This window comes from Pavona decussata, unplaced genomic scaffold (genome assembly GCF_977016875.1).
Source record: "Pavona decussata unplaced genomic scaffold, jaPavDecu1.1 SCAFFOLD_232, whole genome shotgun sequence".
Taxonomy (NCBI): domain Eukaryota; kingdom Metazoa; phylum Cnidaria; class Anthozoa; order Scleractinia; family Agariciidae; genus Pavona; species Pavona decussata.
In genome coordinates this window covers 271421-289672 of record NW_028145637.1, presented here as the reverse complement: position 1 = coordinate 289672, position 18252 = coordinate 271421, and the positions used below count along the sequence as shown (strand labels likewise).

The window sequence follows — 18252 nt, the reverse complement described above, 5'->3', positions numbered from 1 at the left end:
CTGTGAAAGCTCTAACCAGTCACCGTTTACAACTCGAAGTATAACTTGGCTACTGGAAAAGTCTGTGAGTACTTCTTTATCGCTGGTTGCATGCCATTGGTGTTGCTCTTGCTGATTATATGCCAACTGCATTTTATAGTGTTGATCGCCAACGCAGTTCAGCGAAATGTTCGGATGAGTTCTTGAAGGGTAATGGGCTCCTGTTTTGATACGGTGTTTTCCAATTGGAATTTGTCTTCCAGAGATGTTTTATTTAACCTTTCTTTTGTTGTAGTCAAGAGATGAGACTTATAAGTATAGCAATGATTATTTAACCACGTTATTATATGAATTAAAATAATAAATAGGCGAAAATTTTCACGCTTTTCGTTGATGATGTTTCGTATTTTTACGTCTTCATGATGATGAGAAAGGACTAAGCACTGCGCTCAGGAACAAGGTAAAATATTTTAAAAGGAATTCCCCTTAAACAAGATAAGTTCTGCGTAGAAAACATTTTGTGGCTAGAATGAATTTCCGAAAGCAAAACCGGTAGTAGTTCAGCGATCAGTCATTTCACACTGCATTTTAAATATGATTCATTTTATGACATCCCGCTTGTTGTTCGTCACGAGACCAGGGGTAAACAGAAAAAAAAAATGATAGCATTAAATTTGTAAACTTTCACAAACGTCCATAGAGTTATGTGTTCAAATCTTGATTTCGAGGACTTGTGGTAGTGACAGGCAAAAGAACGTTTCATTTTGCGTTTAAGAGCCTGATATTTCACAGTCAAGGATAAACTTCATTTTCTTCAGCTAAATAAGCCTCACTTACAGAGTATCCAGCTCAGGATTGTTGTCAAATATCCCAGGAGGCAATTCTTGTAGCTCGTTACCTTCCAACCATCTATACAAAACAAAATGGACAAGGTTGCAGTAAGGTCTATAAACCTTTTTGGAGGTGGAATATCTGATGAAGGATGGGAGTGCCTGGAAGAGTTGTTGCATCTGGCACCTATCTAACCTGCTTTGCAAACAATGCTGTTAGAGCTACTTTCCTTTCAAAAACACACAAGTGACTGATGGAATGAGAAATGCCCCACGGAGATAATGTTTTGTACATTTAACTGTTCTAGTTCAGCAACCTTTTGGTAAAGTTAATGGTCGCATTATCTCCTACTCGATATTAGAGAACGTTAATTAAAAAGTGATAAACAACAGGCATAGGTGGTAATCTGAGCCTTTCTTTTCGTTCAACCTTTTTCTAACTAAGGATTATTCCATGACATTTTTTCCAATAATATAAAGCCAAGTTGTCGTCATTGAGCGTGGATGTTTATTGTTTGTCATTCGCCGCCACTTTATTAGTATAGTAACCTAAAAGAATTGTTCAGTGATGTAGAGATGTCTTGATCGTTACACTGGGGAAAAAGGTTACGCATTCTTAAAAATACAGTAACTATATTTCTGATGTTATATTTTGTTAATTTTGGAAAGTTTGGACTATTAACGTGGCATAAATTTGATTTTGTATGCCTCGCAGGAGAAGAGAAGTGGTTTTTTTTTCATTGTTTCTTTCTCTATTTGTTAATCACATCCAAAAATTGGCCCTCGAAACGAAATCCTGCCCAACTACAAGGACACTTTAAACCCTGTAGAATGTTTTCAAGAGAACTCTCGGAACTCTCTCAACAAAAATAGGAGGAAAGACATCGAATAATAAATTCCAAAAAAAGTAGTAGTTAAATTATGAAGACTTTCTGTCTTTATGAAGACTTTCTCCGTCCCACTTGTGTTCATAAGAATTAATGTTCTGTAATGTAAGAAGAGCCCAACTTACAGAGTCGTCAAGTTGGTATTGCTGTCAAACATTCCTCGCGACAAGTTCCTCAATTCGTTGTTAGACGAGAACCTGTCAAAAATTATGTATTTCAGTCTGAGCAAGGAAAATATGTTTTTTTTTATTCATTCTTTATTATTTTTAGCTAGAGGAGAATTGCTAAGAACACCCTCTTAACACAAATTTTCTGATCAAAAGTACCCGCAGTCAAAATACATAAGTTTGTTTCACATTAACGGTTTTGAGTGACAATCAGCCATAATGCCGATTGCTTCAAGCCTCTAATTATTCTCATTGAAAAAATAAAACGTTTAACTCATTAGAGGAAAAGCGCAAGATTGTACACTTTTAATAGCCCTTTTCACGGTTAATTTTTCTCATTTGCATTACAATGTTACGTGGATGCGAGGCAATTTCGGGCTAAAACTACAAAATAGCCCGAAATTGCCTCACATACATGCTAGACTTCATCGTAATTCAAATGAGCAGAGTTAACCGTGAAAAGGGCTATTAGATAGGAAAATCTTTGAACTTTTACTCACAGACCCCACAGGTCAGCTTTATCATCAAGGTATTCTGGAGGAACGTTCCCTTCACCATATTGCCCCACTAAATCGTAATATAAGTCGTCCCCACGACGTAAGCTATCAAGATATAATCGGAAGACGACCATTGCGGTTGTTGCTAATTACTATATTATTAGCAATTATTCAGGGATCATTTTAAAGATAAAAGGGTATTTTCACTTACAGCCGTCCCAGGTCAGTGTTTTTGCCAAAAACGCCTGTAGGCAAGTCCACTAGCTGGTTGTTATTTAAGTTCCTATCAAGAAATAATCTTAAATTAAATTCTGGATTAAAATGCAGTTGTTCCCAAATGTAAATTTTCTAAACAGATGGGAATCAGCTTTTCTTTTTAGATTGGTTGTCTCCTTTTTTGACAAACAGTATCAGGTGAATATAATTAATAACAAAAATAAACGTTTCCCACTAGTGAATTTACGGATATTGTTTCTTTCTGGTGAAGATCATTGTTTGTTTGGGAAAAAAGCAAAATTTTGAAAGTTCTGTGTTCTCTCAGTAAATACAGTCTTGTAATCTTTTATATTTATAATTCTTCTTATTTCTTTTCCCATAAACTGGAGCAACAACATTAACAGCCAGAGTAGTATCAAATGCCAGTTGGTTTTCACTTATTGTATGATTAGTCATTTTGCATTAACGCACCTCTTATTCAGATAGAGAAGGAAATAAAAAGAAAAAAAAATGCTCACAGGCTTCTCAGTCGGATATTGCTGTCAAAAATCTCCGAAGGCAAGCTCCTCAGTTCATTGTCACCCAAGTTTCTAAAGACAAACAAATTAAGCTTTATAACAAATATACATACCATTGATTAATACCATAAACAGCTTCCTAAATGACCGATAACCTTTATTCGGCACGAAAACGTGCACGGATTTTTGTCTGTGGTCATGTTATGTTTCGAGAAGGAAATAGGTGTCCAGAGTGAGGCTCGTAGAAAACTACGAGGTTCAACGGAAACCGATGATGTCCGGGGACTAATATCTGTGCAGGTTCTAAAAGCCAAATAAAAATTAAAATTTGCTAATTGTCTTTTAAATCTCACTCTCAGATTATTTTCAATGACAGCATTCACAGGATCCTTACTGTCAGACCGGGTAGGTTGTTTGTCTTTTAGTGTTTTCCATCACAGTAACCACAAGCTTGTCGTTGTTCTCGTCTGTGTCAATTGAAATTGAAAAAACCCTCGACCATCTTGAAATTTTTAACTAAATTTTTCCATGAAATTTACGCAACTGAACTGATTAAAAAAGTGTTAATTTATCTCTTGCTAAAGAATTTTGCAAATATGTCATTTACAAATTAACATCCCCTGAAATTGTTTCCCAGTTTGTTATTTGTCAATCTCTTAATTATGGGTTATCAGTGATAGTTCTAGGTACTTACATCACAGCCAGCCTTTCGTTGTGATCGAAAATTCCTTTACGCAAAAACTTTAAATCGTTGTTATTCAACTTCCTACCAAACAAAAAAAAAAAAAAAAAAAACCGCGTGAGACCATCTGATTGCATTTCTTCTTTCTAATAATAAGCTAAACTGCGGTAACAGATTCCTTCAGAATCCAGATCCACCCGACAGTTTGGAATAGACAATAAAAAAGGCGAGTCCGAGAATAGAAATCATCACAGAACAAAGTTTTAGTTTATGCAAAATTTCAGGAAGAAGATACAATATTTCAACTGTATTCCAGTGTCATAATCATGTCGTGTCACAAGGATGTTACACTAGCAGTATTTATACCTAAGATAACTAGCATATGCATATGGTACACAACGAATAAAGTTATCAGAACAAGTCTAATTCTCTGGAGGCGTCAAAGCCTTCATTAATTGTAGGCTTCAAGTTCTTTATGTAGAAAGCTTCTAGAAAACCAAACTGCGACCAATTGTCATTACGATCTATTATTTCACAGTTATTGTGAACTGCCTGGTAAATATGGTCATTAAAACTGACATGAATAGAATAATTCGTGGAGTCAGGTGAGCCAAAAAAAAAAAAAACTAACTAATTCTTTAAATCTATCACAATTAAATAAGTGCCTAAACATAGATTGTTCAGATCTGGTGGCATGTTTACGAAGCCGGAAAGCTAGAACGAGAACCTTTACGAGAACCTTTACATATGGTTATCTTCTTACCTGACAAGCAATTCTGTGTAATACTTAAACCAGATAAGGCACAGGGTGTTGTATTAATGAAGAAAGAAGATTACATCTCTTCACATGAAAGTCTATTTGTCGACAAGTCGAAGTTTAAATGTTTACATAAGGAGCCCACGATAACAAAGTTCAACTCATTACTGAACTATCCCTACATCCTAAATAAACATGGACAAATAAATTATGAACAAAAGAAACAGACGAGACCAGCGACCGCACAAATTGGACGAGCTCATGGCTTTCCCAAGACATACCAACAGTACACCAATTTACCGAAGTTTCGCCCAATTACTGATACCACCAACACTCCTTATTAGGCGTATCAGTAGCGGGTAAATTTCTTTCTGATTTTCTTGCTCCTTTAACCCTAAATCAGTATCCAATTAAATAATGTTTTGAGGCAGTTCAATGTATTAACAAAATTCCTACTGAATATCGTATCTTTTAATCTTTTGATGTATAATATCATTATGACCGAATTTTTTATTTTATTTAATTCAATATTTATCCAAGGGCATCCAATTTAGCAGCGCTAGTTTAAATGGAGCCCTGACACAGTACAAGACAAAATATTGAAACATAAAAAAAAAATAGACAAATAATTAAGTTATAAATGCAGCATGTACCGCAGGCGTTATTGCTTAAGATGGCACTTAAGTTTAGTTTTAAATTCACTGAACGCCTCTACCTGTCTAATGATTGTCTTCACGGGATAGCGCCTTCGTGAAGACATTTATGGACTAAAAGGCCTTTGAGATAATTTCTGCGCGCTTGTAGGTTGGGCCAACCAAGTGTTGATTTTAACTCCTCAGCACCGACTGATCGACCTTCATGATAATGCATGCAGCACGTCTGTTTAGCTTATCTAGGTAATCTTTGCTCCCAGACCCACAACTGTCCCAGACAGGCGAACAGTTCGTCACTAAATTGATTTTTGATAGCACAATTAACTTCTATATACGGTATGCAGACGACACACTTATTTTGCTGAAGCGCTCTGACGTTAATTGAGTCCTTAACAAGCATAATTCATTTTACAACAATTTTTGCGGTTTACTGTCAGTAGATACTTTCTTTGATCATAAAGTGCATTTTCTAGACCTTCTAATCAATAAAAATCTGAACGACCTTTATAATTATAAAGAAACCCATACTGGTCAGTGTATTTCGCTTTTTTAGCTTCACGACATGGCGTTTAATGACCGCTTGGTAAAAGTTTTTCCAGAACCAAGTCAAAAGGATCAACAAATTTTTATCTTGGAATGGATTCCGTAAGAGAGTTCGCAAGTCCATTCTCGATCGCCTTGACACGAACGGGCAACGCCCACGTGAAAGTCGAGTTGTAGAAAACAATCAAGCTAAAACAATCTGGATAAAATTACCATAACTTGGTCGCAGAGGTGAAACCTTGATTAACAAATCTATCAAGAAATTGAATAGGTTATTTAGCGAAAATGTTAAGTCTGTAACACTTTATACTTCTTCCAAGCTTTCTCATTATTGTTCCAACAAGGATCCAGTTCCTTTTTCGCAGAAAGCTAACTTTATTTACAGATTAACATGTCCTGTGTGTGTGCAACATTATATTGGCATAACAGATCGTTCCTTAGCATTTCGGCCACCAGATTTGAACAACCTATGTTCAGACACTTTTTTAATTGTGATAGATTTAAAGAATTAGTTTTTTTTGGCTTGCCTGATTCCACCAATTGTTCTATTGATGTCAGTTTTAATGACCATACTTACCAGGCAGTTCACAATAACTGTGAAATAAAAGATCTTATTAATTATTTTTACATGAGCTCGGATTCCTCTGCTCTTTTCGGGGGGAATATATTACATAACCCCCAAATCAACTGTCTGAAAAGCAGGGTGCAGCTTTGATTGTTTGAAGGGAAGAGCGGGGCTAATGAACAGCTAATTTAAATGCGAGGGGGTTATGTGTCAATATGCAAGGTGGGCAAATCACTTATTCCCCTTGCATATTAACACATAATACCCTCGCATTTAAATTAGATTTTTATGAAAAACAAATTTACAAATGTTTATTTGGAAATATTAAATACGACGCTACAATTTCTAAAATTGAACGCTGCAAACCTGTACACAGTAAATACGGTGAATTTGGAGGGTATTCACTCTTATCTTTCTTCCTTACTTACTTCATATACAAACTTGCTCAGCCAAAACGAATTTTAAAGTTGCCCTTTTAGTGTTTTGTGGTATTCTTGCATCATTCCTCGCCTGAATTTCCTTGTAGCTTACAGTAGTGATCCCTCGGCCGGAATCTTCTTTATCTGTAAAAAGGTCGGTCAAAACATCCTCGGAGCGTAAATTGAAATTGTCAACTGCTTTCTCGTTGTTTGCACCCGCAAATAAAGATTCAAATTTGTTTTTCGAAAGCTCAATTGAGGTGCTGCCACTAAAACTGCATTGAGCAAAAAACAGTTCTGACTCTGAATCACTCAACATTGCTAGCCTGTTCCTAGCATTCACTGCGAACAAGACGACCAACTAATTCGAAATGCGACTTTAAAAAACTAACATAATTAAAAAGCCGACAAACTTGTGAATCCCACCAGTACCAGCATGGAGTGTTGAAAAACAAAAGAAAGATGAACAACAGAGGCATTTTTCTTCAGTATATTTTTGCATCCCTTGAGGAATCCTCGCCAATGTAAAAATAAGCCCGGTTTATCGGCCTTCAGCTCGTGGTCATGTGATTTATTCTCCTCATGCATTGCCCTCGGGCTGCGCCCTCCGGCAACGCTCAAGGGGAATAAATCACATAACCCCTCACTTCTGGCCGATAACTATTACTTATCGCGATCCTGGGGATCTTCTTATTGTGCTGAGGCGACGTTATTTTGCGATAACGTCGTCTTAAAATGACGGTTTCTGATTGGCTCAAAAACTGTCATGTAAGCATGGCAGCACGGCACTTAATTAAATGGGTTCGGCGTACACAGATCAAAATGTTACTTCTGTGAATGAACATGCGACGCCGGATGGTGTTGTTTATTTCTTTTCATTTGACTTTTCAAAGCTTCTGACACTCAGTTCAAGGAACACTAATAATATTTGTTTTGTGGTGAACATATACCATATACAGCGGATAAAACGTTTTTTTGAAAGTAAGCGTCAAAGAGTGATTATAAATTCGATGAAGAGAAATTTACTTAAAATACTTTTCTTGAGTGTGTAAAAGGCCACGATAAATAACGATGAGCTTAAATTCCAATAAATTATGGCATTTTCAAAGCAAAAGGATCTGATTTATTTGGACTACTTCCCTTTTCAGACGCCTTGAAATGATTTCGCTTTGCTCAAAATTTTTTTTTTCTTTAAATTAGTACCAATCGCCAATATATGTCACAATTTTCACCTCTGCGCCTCTTCAGAAAATACCTTTTCAAGCCTTTTCGATAGGCTGTCAACGTTGCTGGCTAATATTCTTCGCCGAAAATTTAATTTCTGGTTTCTCTTATCTCTAGAAAAAAGTGCTTCAAGGGCTCTGCTGCGTTGTCTTTCATGGTTCAGGTCTGTTAATTTGATCTTCCTGTCGTAGCTAGCGCAAGCGCCGAACGGCAGACTCGATTACTTTATTTACAGTATTCTTCGCCACTTGGTTTATTTCAAATTTTTAAATCTCCACGGCATCTAAGCTAGGATAATAATGTTCTATTTTCGTTTTTGGGCTCCAGCATGGTTGCGTTTTTTATTCTTCCTTCTGGTTGTGGTGTTTTCATGTTGTTGTTTATCTCACAGCAGTCACAATTTTTCAATTAAATTTGCTGGCAAAGTGTTCAAACCTACTTGCTCGTCTATTTTTATCAATGGTAGGTACTTAATAGAATATAAATTTTCGCATTTTTTTTGTTTTGACGTAAAAATTAAAGCCAAAAATTCAAACAACCTTTATCTTTAATCTTTAATTAGCATAATTGCCATAAGCAAAGCTAATCCGCCAATGGAGCGGCCAGTGGACGCACAATAGATTAAATTATACTTGCAGAACATATAAAGAAATAGGTTACATTATTGATTCATAAAGTAATTCAAAAGCTTGGAAGTGTGTTGGATACACCACTGATAAATTCCTAGTAAGAGCCAGACCTGACGATGTCAGGTGGTAACGCATTCCATGCTGGGATCGTTCTTACATATAATGAGTGTTTGTAAGCGTCGACTGAAGAGGACGGTAGACTTATCTTAAAGTCATGACTCGCCCTTGTACGGCTGCACGCGGGCACAGAGATAAGTTCGTGGGGGAGGGAGATGTTAACGTGACCTCTATGCCTCCCGCCCCGAGAAAAAAATTCGTTTACGAATATCACCATGGATACAGTTTGACTAAAGTAAGAATTTCTCTTTCCATTAACGCACAATTTGTACTTTATCCGTTTACTCTCTCCAACAAAATTTTTGTATCGCGATAAAGAAAAAAAAAAAAAAAAAAAAAAAAAAAAAAAAAAAAAATAAATAAATAAATAAATAAATAAATAAATAAATAAATAAATTCGATTTTGAGACGACATTACGGCTTTATAATGACGACGTTGGGAGAAAATATATACCGTTTTGGGCTTCCCCGCTTCGCGGCTCCAACCAATACAGGATATATTTTCTCCCAACTAGCCGTCATTATAAAGCCGAATCGAATTTAGTTTATAGTAATGACAATCGGTCACAGCTTGGTTTTCTTGAAGCTTTCTTCATAAAGAACTTGAAGCCTACAAGTAATGAAGGCCTTCAAGCCTCCGTAGAATTAGACTTGTTTTAATAACTTTATTTATTGTGTATCATATGCTAATTATCTTAGGTACAAATACTACTAGTGTAACATCCTTGTGACACGACATACATGATTATGACTCTGGTTTTACAGTTGTAACATTGTATCTTCTTCATTAAAACTCACATAAACCAAAACTTGGTTCTGCAATGATTTCTATTCTCGGAGTCTCCTTTTTCCTAGATTCCGTCAGGCTTCAGTATATATTTTTTTTTGCTCGAGTAGCTGAAGTAGCAAATGCGGTTTTCTGATAATAATAATAATAATAATAATAATAATAATAATAATAATAATAATAATAATAATAAGAAGAAGAAGAAGAAGAAGAAGAAGAAGAAGAAGAAAAAGAAGAAACAGTAATTGTAGTCTGAAAGCAGGAGAACATAGATGGATGTTGTGGTCAGCAGCCAAACGATGCAATGAAAACGAACAAAAATTTGACAGTTGTCAGTAAAACCGAAGGTGACAACACTCTGAAAAGGTAAAACATTGTCATATGTTGTAGGAACTCCTCCGCTAAATGCTGATCTCTTTGAACTTATCAGAGAAAACCATACTATGAGTTCCCAATTCATTATAAATTTATACTTACGTTTTCGCGTTTTTCATGGTTTTTAAAGACAGTTCGGCGCGTATACATTACATTTTGTAAAGCTATCTTTCGAAGGAAAACCTAACGATCCATGAAAGAATTGATAGGAAAAAAATGATGAATCCTAAACTAAGTAGCGAGTGGTGATAGTTTTAGTATTTACAGCCGGTAAAATACGTTTTCAATTCCAAATTCAAATTAAATGCTAAATTGGGTGAACTCAGCTTCTGGAAAACGTGATGATAAAGAGAATGACTTATTGCCATTTTTTCTGAAATTCACCTACTCCTGGGTTGACTGGCCGAACGACGGTAAACGGAGAATAAGAAAAGGAGATGGCTTATAACCACCGAATGTTTAAGCCTTATGGCGCAAAATGGGGGATCTACCTTGTCTTTAAAAAATGGTCTTAAATTTAAGCTTCCATTTAAACGTCTTGCAACTGACACAGTAATGCAAAGGGCCAAAATTTATCTGGAATTTTGGTTGTAGCATTGAAATGAAGTGAGATACAGAAAGGTCAAGAATTGTCCCTAAAAAACAGTATTTTCACTTCTAATGGATATTTTTTCCATAATTTGTTCGTCGTAACCTCTGACCGAATCAGCCAGCGGGACTCGTATGATGTAGAAGTCTTAAAACATTACCATTCGTGGTCACGTTATCAGGTTTGAAGATCTGCCATAATGGATTTATTTCCTTTGTTCGATTCGTGGAGCAAATTTTGGCGCACTGGAGAAAGTGGTCAGATTGGTTTGGATTCTTGCCGCGTCCGATACGATTGGGCCGCCGTTTACTGTGTATGCGGTTTTGAAAATTAGGTCGGTTGGTCGGTCGGAGTAAAAAAAAGAAGGAAAACAAAACAAAACAAAAAACAAACAAACAAACAAACAAAACAAGAGGCGTTGCAGGGGTTGGGGCGGGGGTGAGGAGAGGGGAGACATGGGTAGTAAGAAACCGGGAGACACAGTAACTCAACTTGAAGATCTTAAAATGGTTACTCTGGAACAACGAAGACTCTAAACTATGCTTACTACAGTCTGTAATGTTTAGTTTTAACGCCTCCCTATATAGGCAAGCTTTCCCAGGAACACTCTGGTACCAATCCTTATTAATCTAAGAGGGGAACGTAACAGAATATTTCCTCAGCCAAGTCGGCAACCAAATATGACTTGAAATTCAAATACTAAGTGGTTTCCTTTTGGAATTGGCTACCCGATGTTGTCTGAGACCCTTCCTATTGCCTATCGTTACCTAAACACGGACCCGCCCTATAAACGGAACCTTGGCCTGGCCAAGCCGCCAGTCATTTCATTGTAGACACTGAGCTGTGAACATCACAGAATCCGTGCGGCAAGATACAATAGAATATTGATAGAATAAATTTAAAAATTTGTATGCGTATTTAACTCCTGAATAAAGCTTGAGATATGCTAATTTTTCTTTTTTTGCGGCTCAATAACTCAATTTGTCCAAAATATTATTTTAAGAGTTAAGGTTTTTTTTTTCATGGCACGTTTGGCTTTATTTCTCGAAATACCGATTCCACAACGTTTACTTCCTACTTGCTCACTATGTCCGCCATCCCTGATGTTAAGTGGTGTCGCCTGTGTGACAAAAGTGGGAGGAGCTCAGGCCCGGTTCATACGTCGAACTTTACATGAGCCGAACCTAATACCTATTAAGGTCGACCCAAATAATTAAGTTCGGTAGTTGATTCAGATGTCGAACCTAACAGAAGTCGAACTTAAAGCTAAAGTGAGAAAATAGATTCTCGTGGTCAGCGGCTGTTGTTTTTACTCAACAAGATCCAAAGTGGCGGGAAAGATGAATTCCGACATGGAAGAGCTTGTTTGGTAAAATAATGAAGACAGGCCAAACACGGCTCCTGTTGGTCGATTTAGGAAGAAATATGACCTTCAAAGCTAATTTGCTCTTACTAGTACGTCTTTCAAGGGTCTTTGTAGATCTCTGTTAGCAGAGGCTGATTTTCTATCAAGTGCCATTTACTCATCTAAATGGTTTTAGGTTAGGCACGGAAGGGCGATATTCCGTAGCAAACGGCAAAATGTTTTTGCGCTTTTTTTGTAGTGCCGACATTCTTTCGCGGAAGTTGACTTCTGAAAGAGTTTTATCTATAAGGTTATCGAGGTAACCTCTGTAGCGTAATCGCTGTTTGAATATAGTAATGTTTTCTTCAAATTTTGTTTTTGAAGATTTTGTTCTGAGAAGTCTTGAGGCTTCACCTTTGATATAGCCTGTATTAGAAAGTTTCTGCCGGTTTGAAGTGCGTGTGCACATCAAGAATAGATTTTTTTTTTTTTTTTTAAATCTTTCGCATCTCAGACAAGTACTATATTAAGTTGTTTCTAAACAACAAGAACAAGCACATTCCTCTTTTCCCGCCATCTTGTTCAGAATGAAGTCCTTTGCGCATGCGAAGTCGATGGAACGCGGAGACCTCTGGGATAGATATAATTTATATAATTTATACGTAACGTATGCATTTGGTTCGGTTCGACGTATGAATCAAAGTCGAACTTTTGCCGTTCTATTCGACTGGCGCAGTCGAATAGAACTGCGGGTCGACCCAAATACAAATCTGTCGATCCTAACTGATTCATACGTTGATCTCATCAGAATCTTAATGGCCAGAACCCACAATATTACAGTGCCACGCGCCTTACCGTGGCCAACCAACAATTTTTTTTCACAAGTTAGCCAATCAGGATACGCGAATTTGATTAACGGTCGCGCCTCCTTGCAAAGTCCAACAGGAAAGTGATGCAACAACGAATCATTGAAAACATGTCGCTTTGAATTTTATGGCTAACTTGTAAAAAAAATGTTTGTTGGGTGGCCACGGTAAGGAGCGTCGCACTGTAACCATACGTGATCATGACTAATCCTTTGATAAAGACAATTTGATTTAATTATGCTGATACATGACCTACGAAATAGTCTTTTTGTTTCTTTTATTAAATCACGAGGGTTATCAAACTCAGAACTCAGATTTACCGACATAGAACTCCGACTCCGCTGCCGCAAAATTCCCTCACCTCGGCCCCCTAGTTTAATTAGTGTAGCTCAGAACAGAATACGTAAACTGTCGACGATAGACTTTCCTGGGTACACCATCTTACAGATACTAAAAAAGAACTTTGTCAATAAGCTGAATCTCTTGAAAAGGAGTTCGTTTTTGAGCCGAAACGCCCTACTGGAAATGTACTTTAAAATAATATTGCCATCAGTTTTATATGGGCTGGTCGTTTGGGGAGGCTGTCCAAATACAGGCCTTCTACAATCTTTGGAATTACTTCACCGAAGAGCAGCCAGATTGATATATATAAAACCTAACAATACGCCTACTGACGAAGTATACCGACACTCGAATTGGAAAACTTTAACCTGTTATTATAAACTTCGATTAATTAAATTATTTCATTAGTACATAGGTGAAGTACCTGCTGCTTTTTCGTACTTGGCAAATAAACCTTGCACTTCATACAACTTTAGAAGGAGTAATAACGTAATCGTCCCCCGTTTTAATTCAAGGTTTCTTAAAAACTCTATGAGCTATAGAAGCGCTATACTTTGGAACGCTGTCTCGACTCACTTTACGGGCCAGTTTACTGATTTCTATTGTTAAGTGAAGAAGGATTTAGAGAAACATTTCAATAAGAAAATTAACTATAGTAAAACAGCATGACGTTTCGACGACTTCATATCGTCATTGTCAAATGAGTAAAATGAGTAAAATGAGTAAAATGAGTAAAATGGAAAACATCTCAGGGACGCGCATGGTTTAACACCTAACAACTTAATTAAGAACTTTAAAGTCATAAAGAGATGCCGTGACAAATTTGAATGTTTGGTCTACGAAATGCTGTGGATCGAGAACAAAAGACCAAAACTGAACACGCAAGCGGATTCCATTCGCGCGAAACTCTTTACCTGAATGCTTCATGCTAATTTATTTTCTCACTTTCAATACCTATAAATACGCCTTTCCGTTATTTCCATTTTACTCATTTGACAATGACGATATGAAGTCGTCGAAACGTCATGCTGTTTTACTATCGTTAATTTTCTTATTGAAAAGTGAAGAAGGACTCTTATTTTAAGGAACTTGATTTTAGCGCACAGTCGGCCCAGTCGCTACCGAGGCACTACCAAGATTTCATATGCTTCTAAATATTTTATATTTTATGCCTTAATTGCTGTAGTAAATTATTTTGTGTTCTGTGAGTAATGTTATCACCATTTTAACATAATTTCATTTTGTATTTATTATTTTTCACACGACCCAACAAGCTCTGAGCTTTAAACCCCATCGCTTTAAATAAATGATATGTATGTATGTATGTAACTGCTTAAATGTTATGGTACTTAGACCGTTGTGCCAATTAAAGTATCTTCAATTGCCGTTTTAAAGTCATTTTTATCAACGATATAAGGCTCCATATGTTGTTGAAAGCAGCTGAAATTAATGTTGTATGTTTTTCTGTAAACGGGCAAAATACAAGGAACTCAGGATCCCACGGGCTCATAATAAAAAATGTATAGAAACGATTTGATGAGATGATTACTGCACCATAGCATAAACATACATGATATGACGGAGAAATTAGAATTAGACAAACACATATTAATTTCACACTCTTAGAAAAATGGATAAGCCGAGATCAGTCGACAGACTCTTATCATTTTCGGATGAGAAATTCCAGAAACCGAGGAATATCGTATCCTGAAATGTGCCCCAGCCTATTGCTCAGATAGAAATCATAGCTGAAAGATACAATGTGTTGAGGCCAATCCTCAACAAGCGAACAATTTATGTTTTTCATAAGTCCGTTCCATTCCATTTTTGTAATTTATACTCCCAGCATGCTCAGTGTTGTCGTGTAGCGAGAAAGAAACCATGTGCTTTGTAACGCGCTTGTCTTCGGGAGTTTCTCATCGTATGGTAAGTCTTAGGAGCTCGTGTATTTTCAAATCCCGTTCCAATAGTGATTAAGTGTTTGTTTGTAGGTTTTTACTTGCAAGGTGAAGCTTGTTAACCAAAGATGAGAACCAACTCCGATCCTGTTGTGTTGTTATGAAAACATGCTGAGTGTACAACTCTCGATTAGTAAACCTTGTGTTCAAGAACCCTTGTGTTGTGAAGGCGCGTTCTTTGTCCCCTGGACATCTTCGTAAAAACCATACGAGCATCTTGCCTGTGATTAGAGGACGTCCAAAGTCTTAACTGTGAAAATATTTGTGCGTGTGAATCGAAGTGACATCAAAGGCCATGACTCAAGGAGGAATTCTACTCGAGCGTTTGGAGGTGTTGGACAGATCCCGAAGGGGATATTTGTCTAATATTACGAAATTGTGTCATCAACTGGATGAAAATCTCGGAGACTTCAGTAACGTCGTCAAGATACGAACCGTACAAACTAGCCTTAACTCCGCGTGGCAACAGTACTGTGTTTGTGTTGAGAAACACGCTGATTTACTCGATACCGTGTGGCTCAGCAATCAAGAATACAAGAATACAATGAAAGAATAGATCAGTTTATCGCCAGTGCTGCAGCCTTTTATAATAGCCAAGTGTTAGAAGATGTGAAATTAAGCAAGGAGTGTACCCCTCCAGGATCTGTGAAATCTTATGGTAGTCGGGTCTCAAAATCAAGTGTATGTAGCTCCAGGTCCCAAAGGGCTAAAATGGAAGCAGCGAAGGCCCTACTTAGGCAGCAACAAGCTAAAGAAAGAAGTAAGAAAATGGTAGAAGTGGAGGTGAAAAGAGTCGAAATGGAAATAAAACGAACAGAATTAGAATTGCAACACCGATTAGAACTCACCAAATTGGAAGCAGAAAAGCAAGTCATGACTGCAAGAGAGCAAGTGGAGCTAGCTAATTTAGAGGCTTCGTTAGCAGAACAGGAAATGCAGGGTATCATATGGTCTCCAAATCTTGACCTACAGGACTCAAAGTCTCAATCCTCAAGGGTTGGTGCCAACAATGTACCAGTGACCAAACCATTTCATACATCAACACCAGGATTAGTAAATGCCCAGACTTCCAATACACTCATTTCCGGAAACACTTATTTCAAGGTGCCAAGTGTAAGTTTTAAAACCCCTACTGTTACGGATGAGGGTACACACGAGACTGTTAAAACCCGTATTCAAGACAACGGCCAGTCACAACCTGCTGACCCACCCACTGAAGAAACCCCATGCCTCACGAGCACCAACCGCTGTACACCCACATCCAGTGCTGCTGGTTCAATTGTGAATGAAAGTCTTGTCACTATCATGTCTTCAATGGAGAAAATGAGTGCCGCTTATGATCTACCACATGTACAAGTTCAGAAATTTGATGGATCCCCTAAAAATTACCCAGCCTTTCGTCAGAGATTTAAGCAGTTGGTTGAAACCAGACCTCTCAGTGATGCTGTGAAAATGACCCGTCTGTTACAGTTCTTGAACGGTCCTGCCCTGACCGCGGTGTAGAGATATCAGCCAATGCCTGGTGGCCTGGCAAAGGCACTCAAGACTCTAGAGGAACGTTTTGGCCAGCCGTTTCAAGTAGTGAGAGCGTGTGTTGAATCACTTACGAAGGGACCTGCTATACAAGCAAATGATAAGGACAGCCTGCAGCGCTATGCTGATACTGCACAAGTTACCTATGATACCTTAGAGTCAAATGGGATACCTTAGTGAGATGAATATAGATAATCTGGAGAAAGTAATTGCGCGGCTGCCAAAGTGGATGCAATCCAAATTTGCCGAACATTTGAAGAACCTCGAGTGAAGGGACAAAAGATGCCAAATTTCAAGGATGTTGTAGATTTCCTCAAGGAGAGAGCGTTTGTCCTGAGCCACCCTTTCTTTACCAAGTCAGGAACTCCTAAGGGTTTTACCTATTCTTTAACAGCAGCAAACCCTGAATCCTGTGCAATGTGCCATCAACACCATCCACTGTACCGTTGTGAAGTATTCAAATCCAAGTCTCCGAAGGAGAGAAATGACTTTGTAAAACAGAAGAAGATTTGCTTCAATTGTATCAACTCAACTAAACACAACTCAAAGAAGTGCAGGTCCTTAATCAGGTGGAGGGTAGAAGGTTGTGGGAAGTCACATCACACACTTTTACACTTCACTGAACTTAGAGACGGAGGGAACCAGCAAAGAGACGGTCCTAACGGTGAGGACGTTAATCAAGGCTTAAGGTCCAATCAAGCCACTATTTCTATGTGCTCCACAGTGGCCGCAGTTAGTTCGTGTGAAGTGTTGCTTCAAGTCATCCCAGTCCGAGTGATTAGTAAGTCTGGCAACCAGATCACTACCTTTGGTCTACTGGACTCAGGCTCCGATATAACCATGATTGACCCGTCTCTTGGAAACTGCTGAACATTAAGGGCTCACCAAGTAAGCTGTCACTCACGACCGTAAACAATGCCGATGCAGAAGAAGAGGGCCTGAGAGTTGACTTCCAAATTGCTTCAGTAGACAGTGGGAATGACCATCTGATTGATGTTAAATCTGCCTGGGCTGTAAAGGATCTTACGATTCCCCTAAAGCACACAAAGGTGACAAGGTCTGTTGGACAGTGGCCACATCTGCAGCAAGTGCCCTTCCCGGAAGTAGAGAGAGGTAAGATTTCTATCCTGCTTGGTACAAACATCCAAGAGGTCTTCATACTGCTTCGAGTTAAAAGAGGTAAACCAAATGAGCCGATCGCAATCAAGTCCTGTATTGGTTGGAGTATACTCGGTGGCTGTCCCAGTGTACCTTCTTCCACTCCTGTGCAAGTCAATCTCATTAATGGGGAGGATGTTACCCTAAGTGACCAGCTTGAAGAATTCTGGAGAGTTGAGTCCTATGGTACGAGCAAATGTGAAACCAAGCCCCTGTCTGTGGAGGACCAAAGAGCTATAAACTTGATATCCAATTCGATCTGTAAACATGATGGCCATTATGAGATGGGCCTCCTGTGGAAGAGTGACAATCCTGTGCTTCCTTACAATAGAATACTAGCTGAAGCGAGACTGCAACACTTAAAGAGAAGCTTCCTTCGAGATCCAGAACTTGAAGTCAAATATAGAGCTGTGATTGAAGACCGTGTGACCAAGGGATATGCAAGAAAGCTCACAAAGGAGGAAGCAGCAACAGTCAGCAAAACCACATGGATCCTGCCTCACCACCCAGTAAGCAATCTGAATAAGCCAGGCAAGGTGAGAGTGGTGTTTGATGCGGCTGCAAGATTCAGCGGCACATCCCTAAACGAACAGCTCCTACAAGGACCTAGTCTGAC

At 38.1% G+C, this 18252-nt stretch overlaps 1 protein-coding gene across 1 annotated transcript in view; it reads right to left on the bottom strand.

Moving 5' to 3' along the window:
- The window catches only part of LOC146458602 (uncharacterized), a 71282-nt gene that overhangs the window by 23152 nt on the left and 29878 nt on the right, over positions 1–18252 (bottom strand). Inside the window, exons 4-9 of the mRNA XM_085090498.1 lie at positions 3789–3860; positions 3095–3166; positions 2572–2643; positions 2364–2465; positions 1822–1893; positions 817–888 (exon numbers count right to left, since the gene is read on the bottom strand). Of these exons, the coding sequence (XP_084946624.1) occupies positions 817–888; positions 1822–1853 (104 nt within the window). The 5' untranslated portion in view covers positions 1854–1893; positions 2364–2465; positions 2572–2643; positions 3095–3166; positions 3789–3860. The remainder of the gene's footprint in view (positions 1–816; positions 889–1821; positions 1894–2363; positions 2466–2571; positions 2644–3094; positions 3167–3788; positions 3861–18252) is intronic.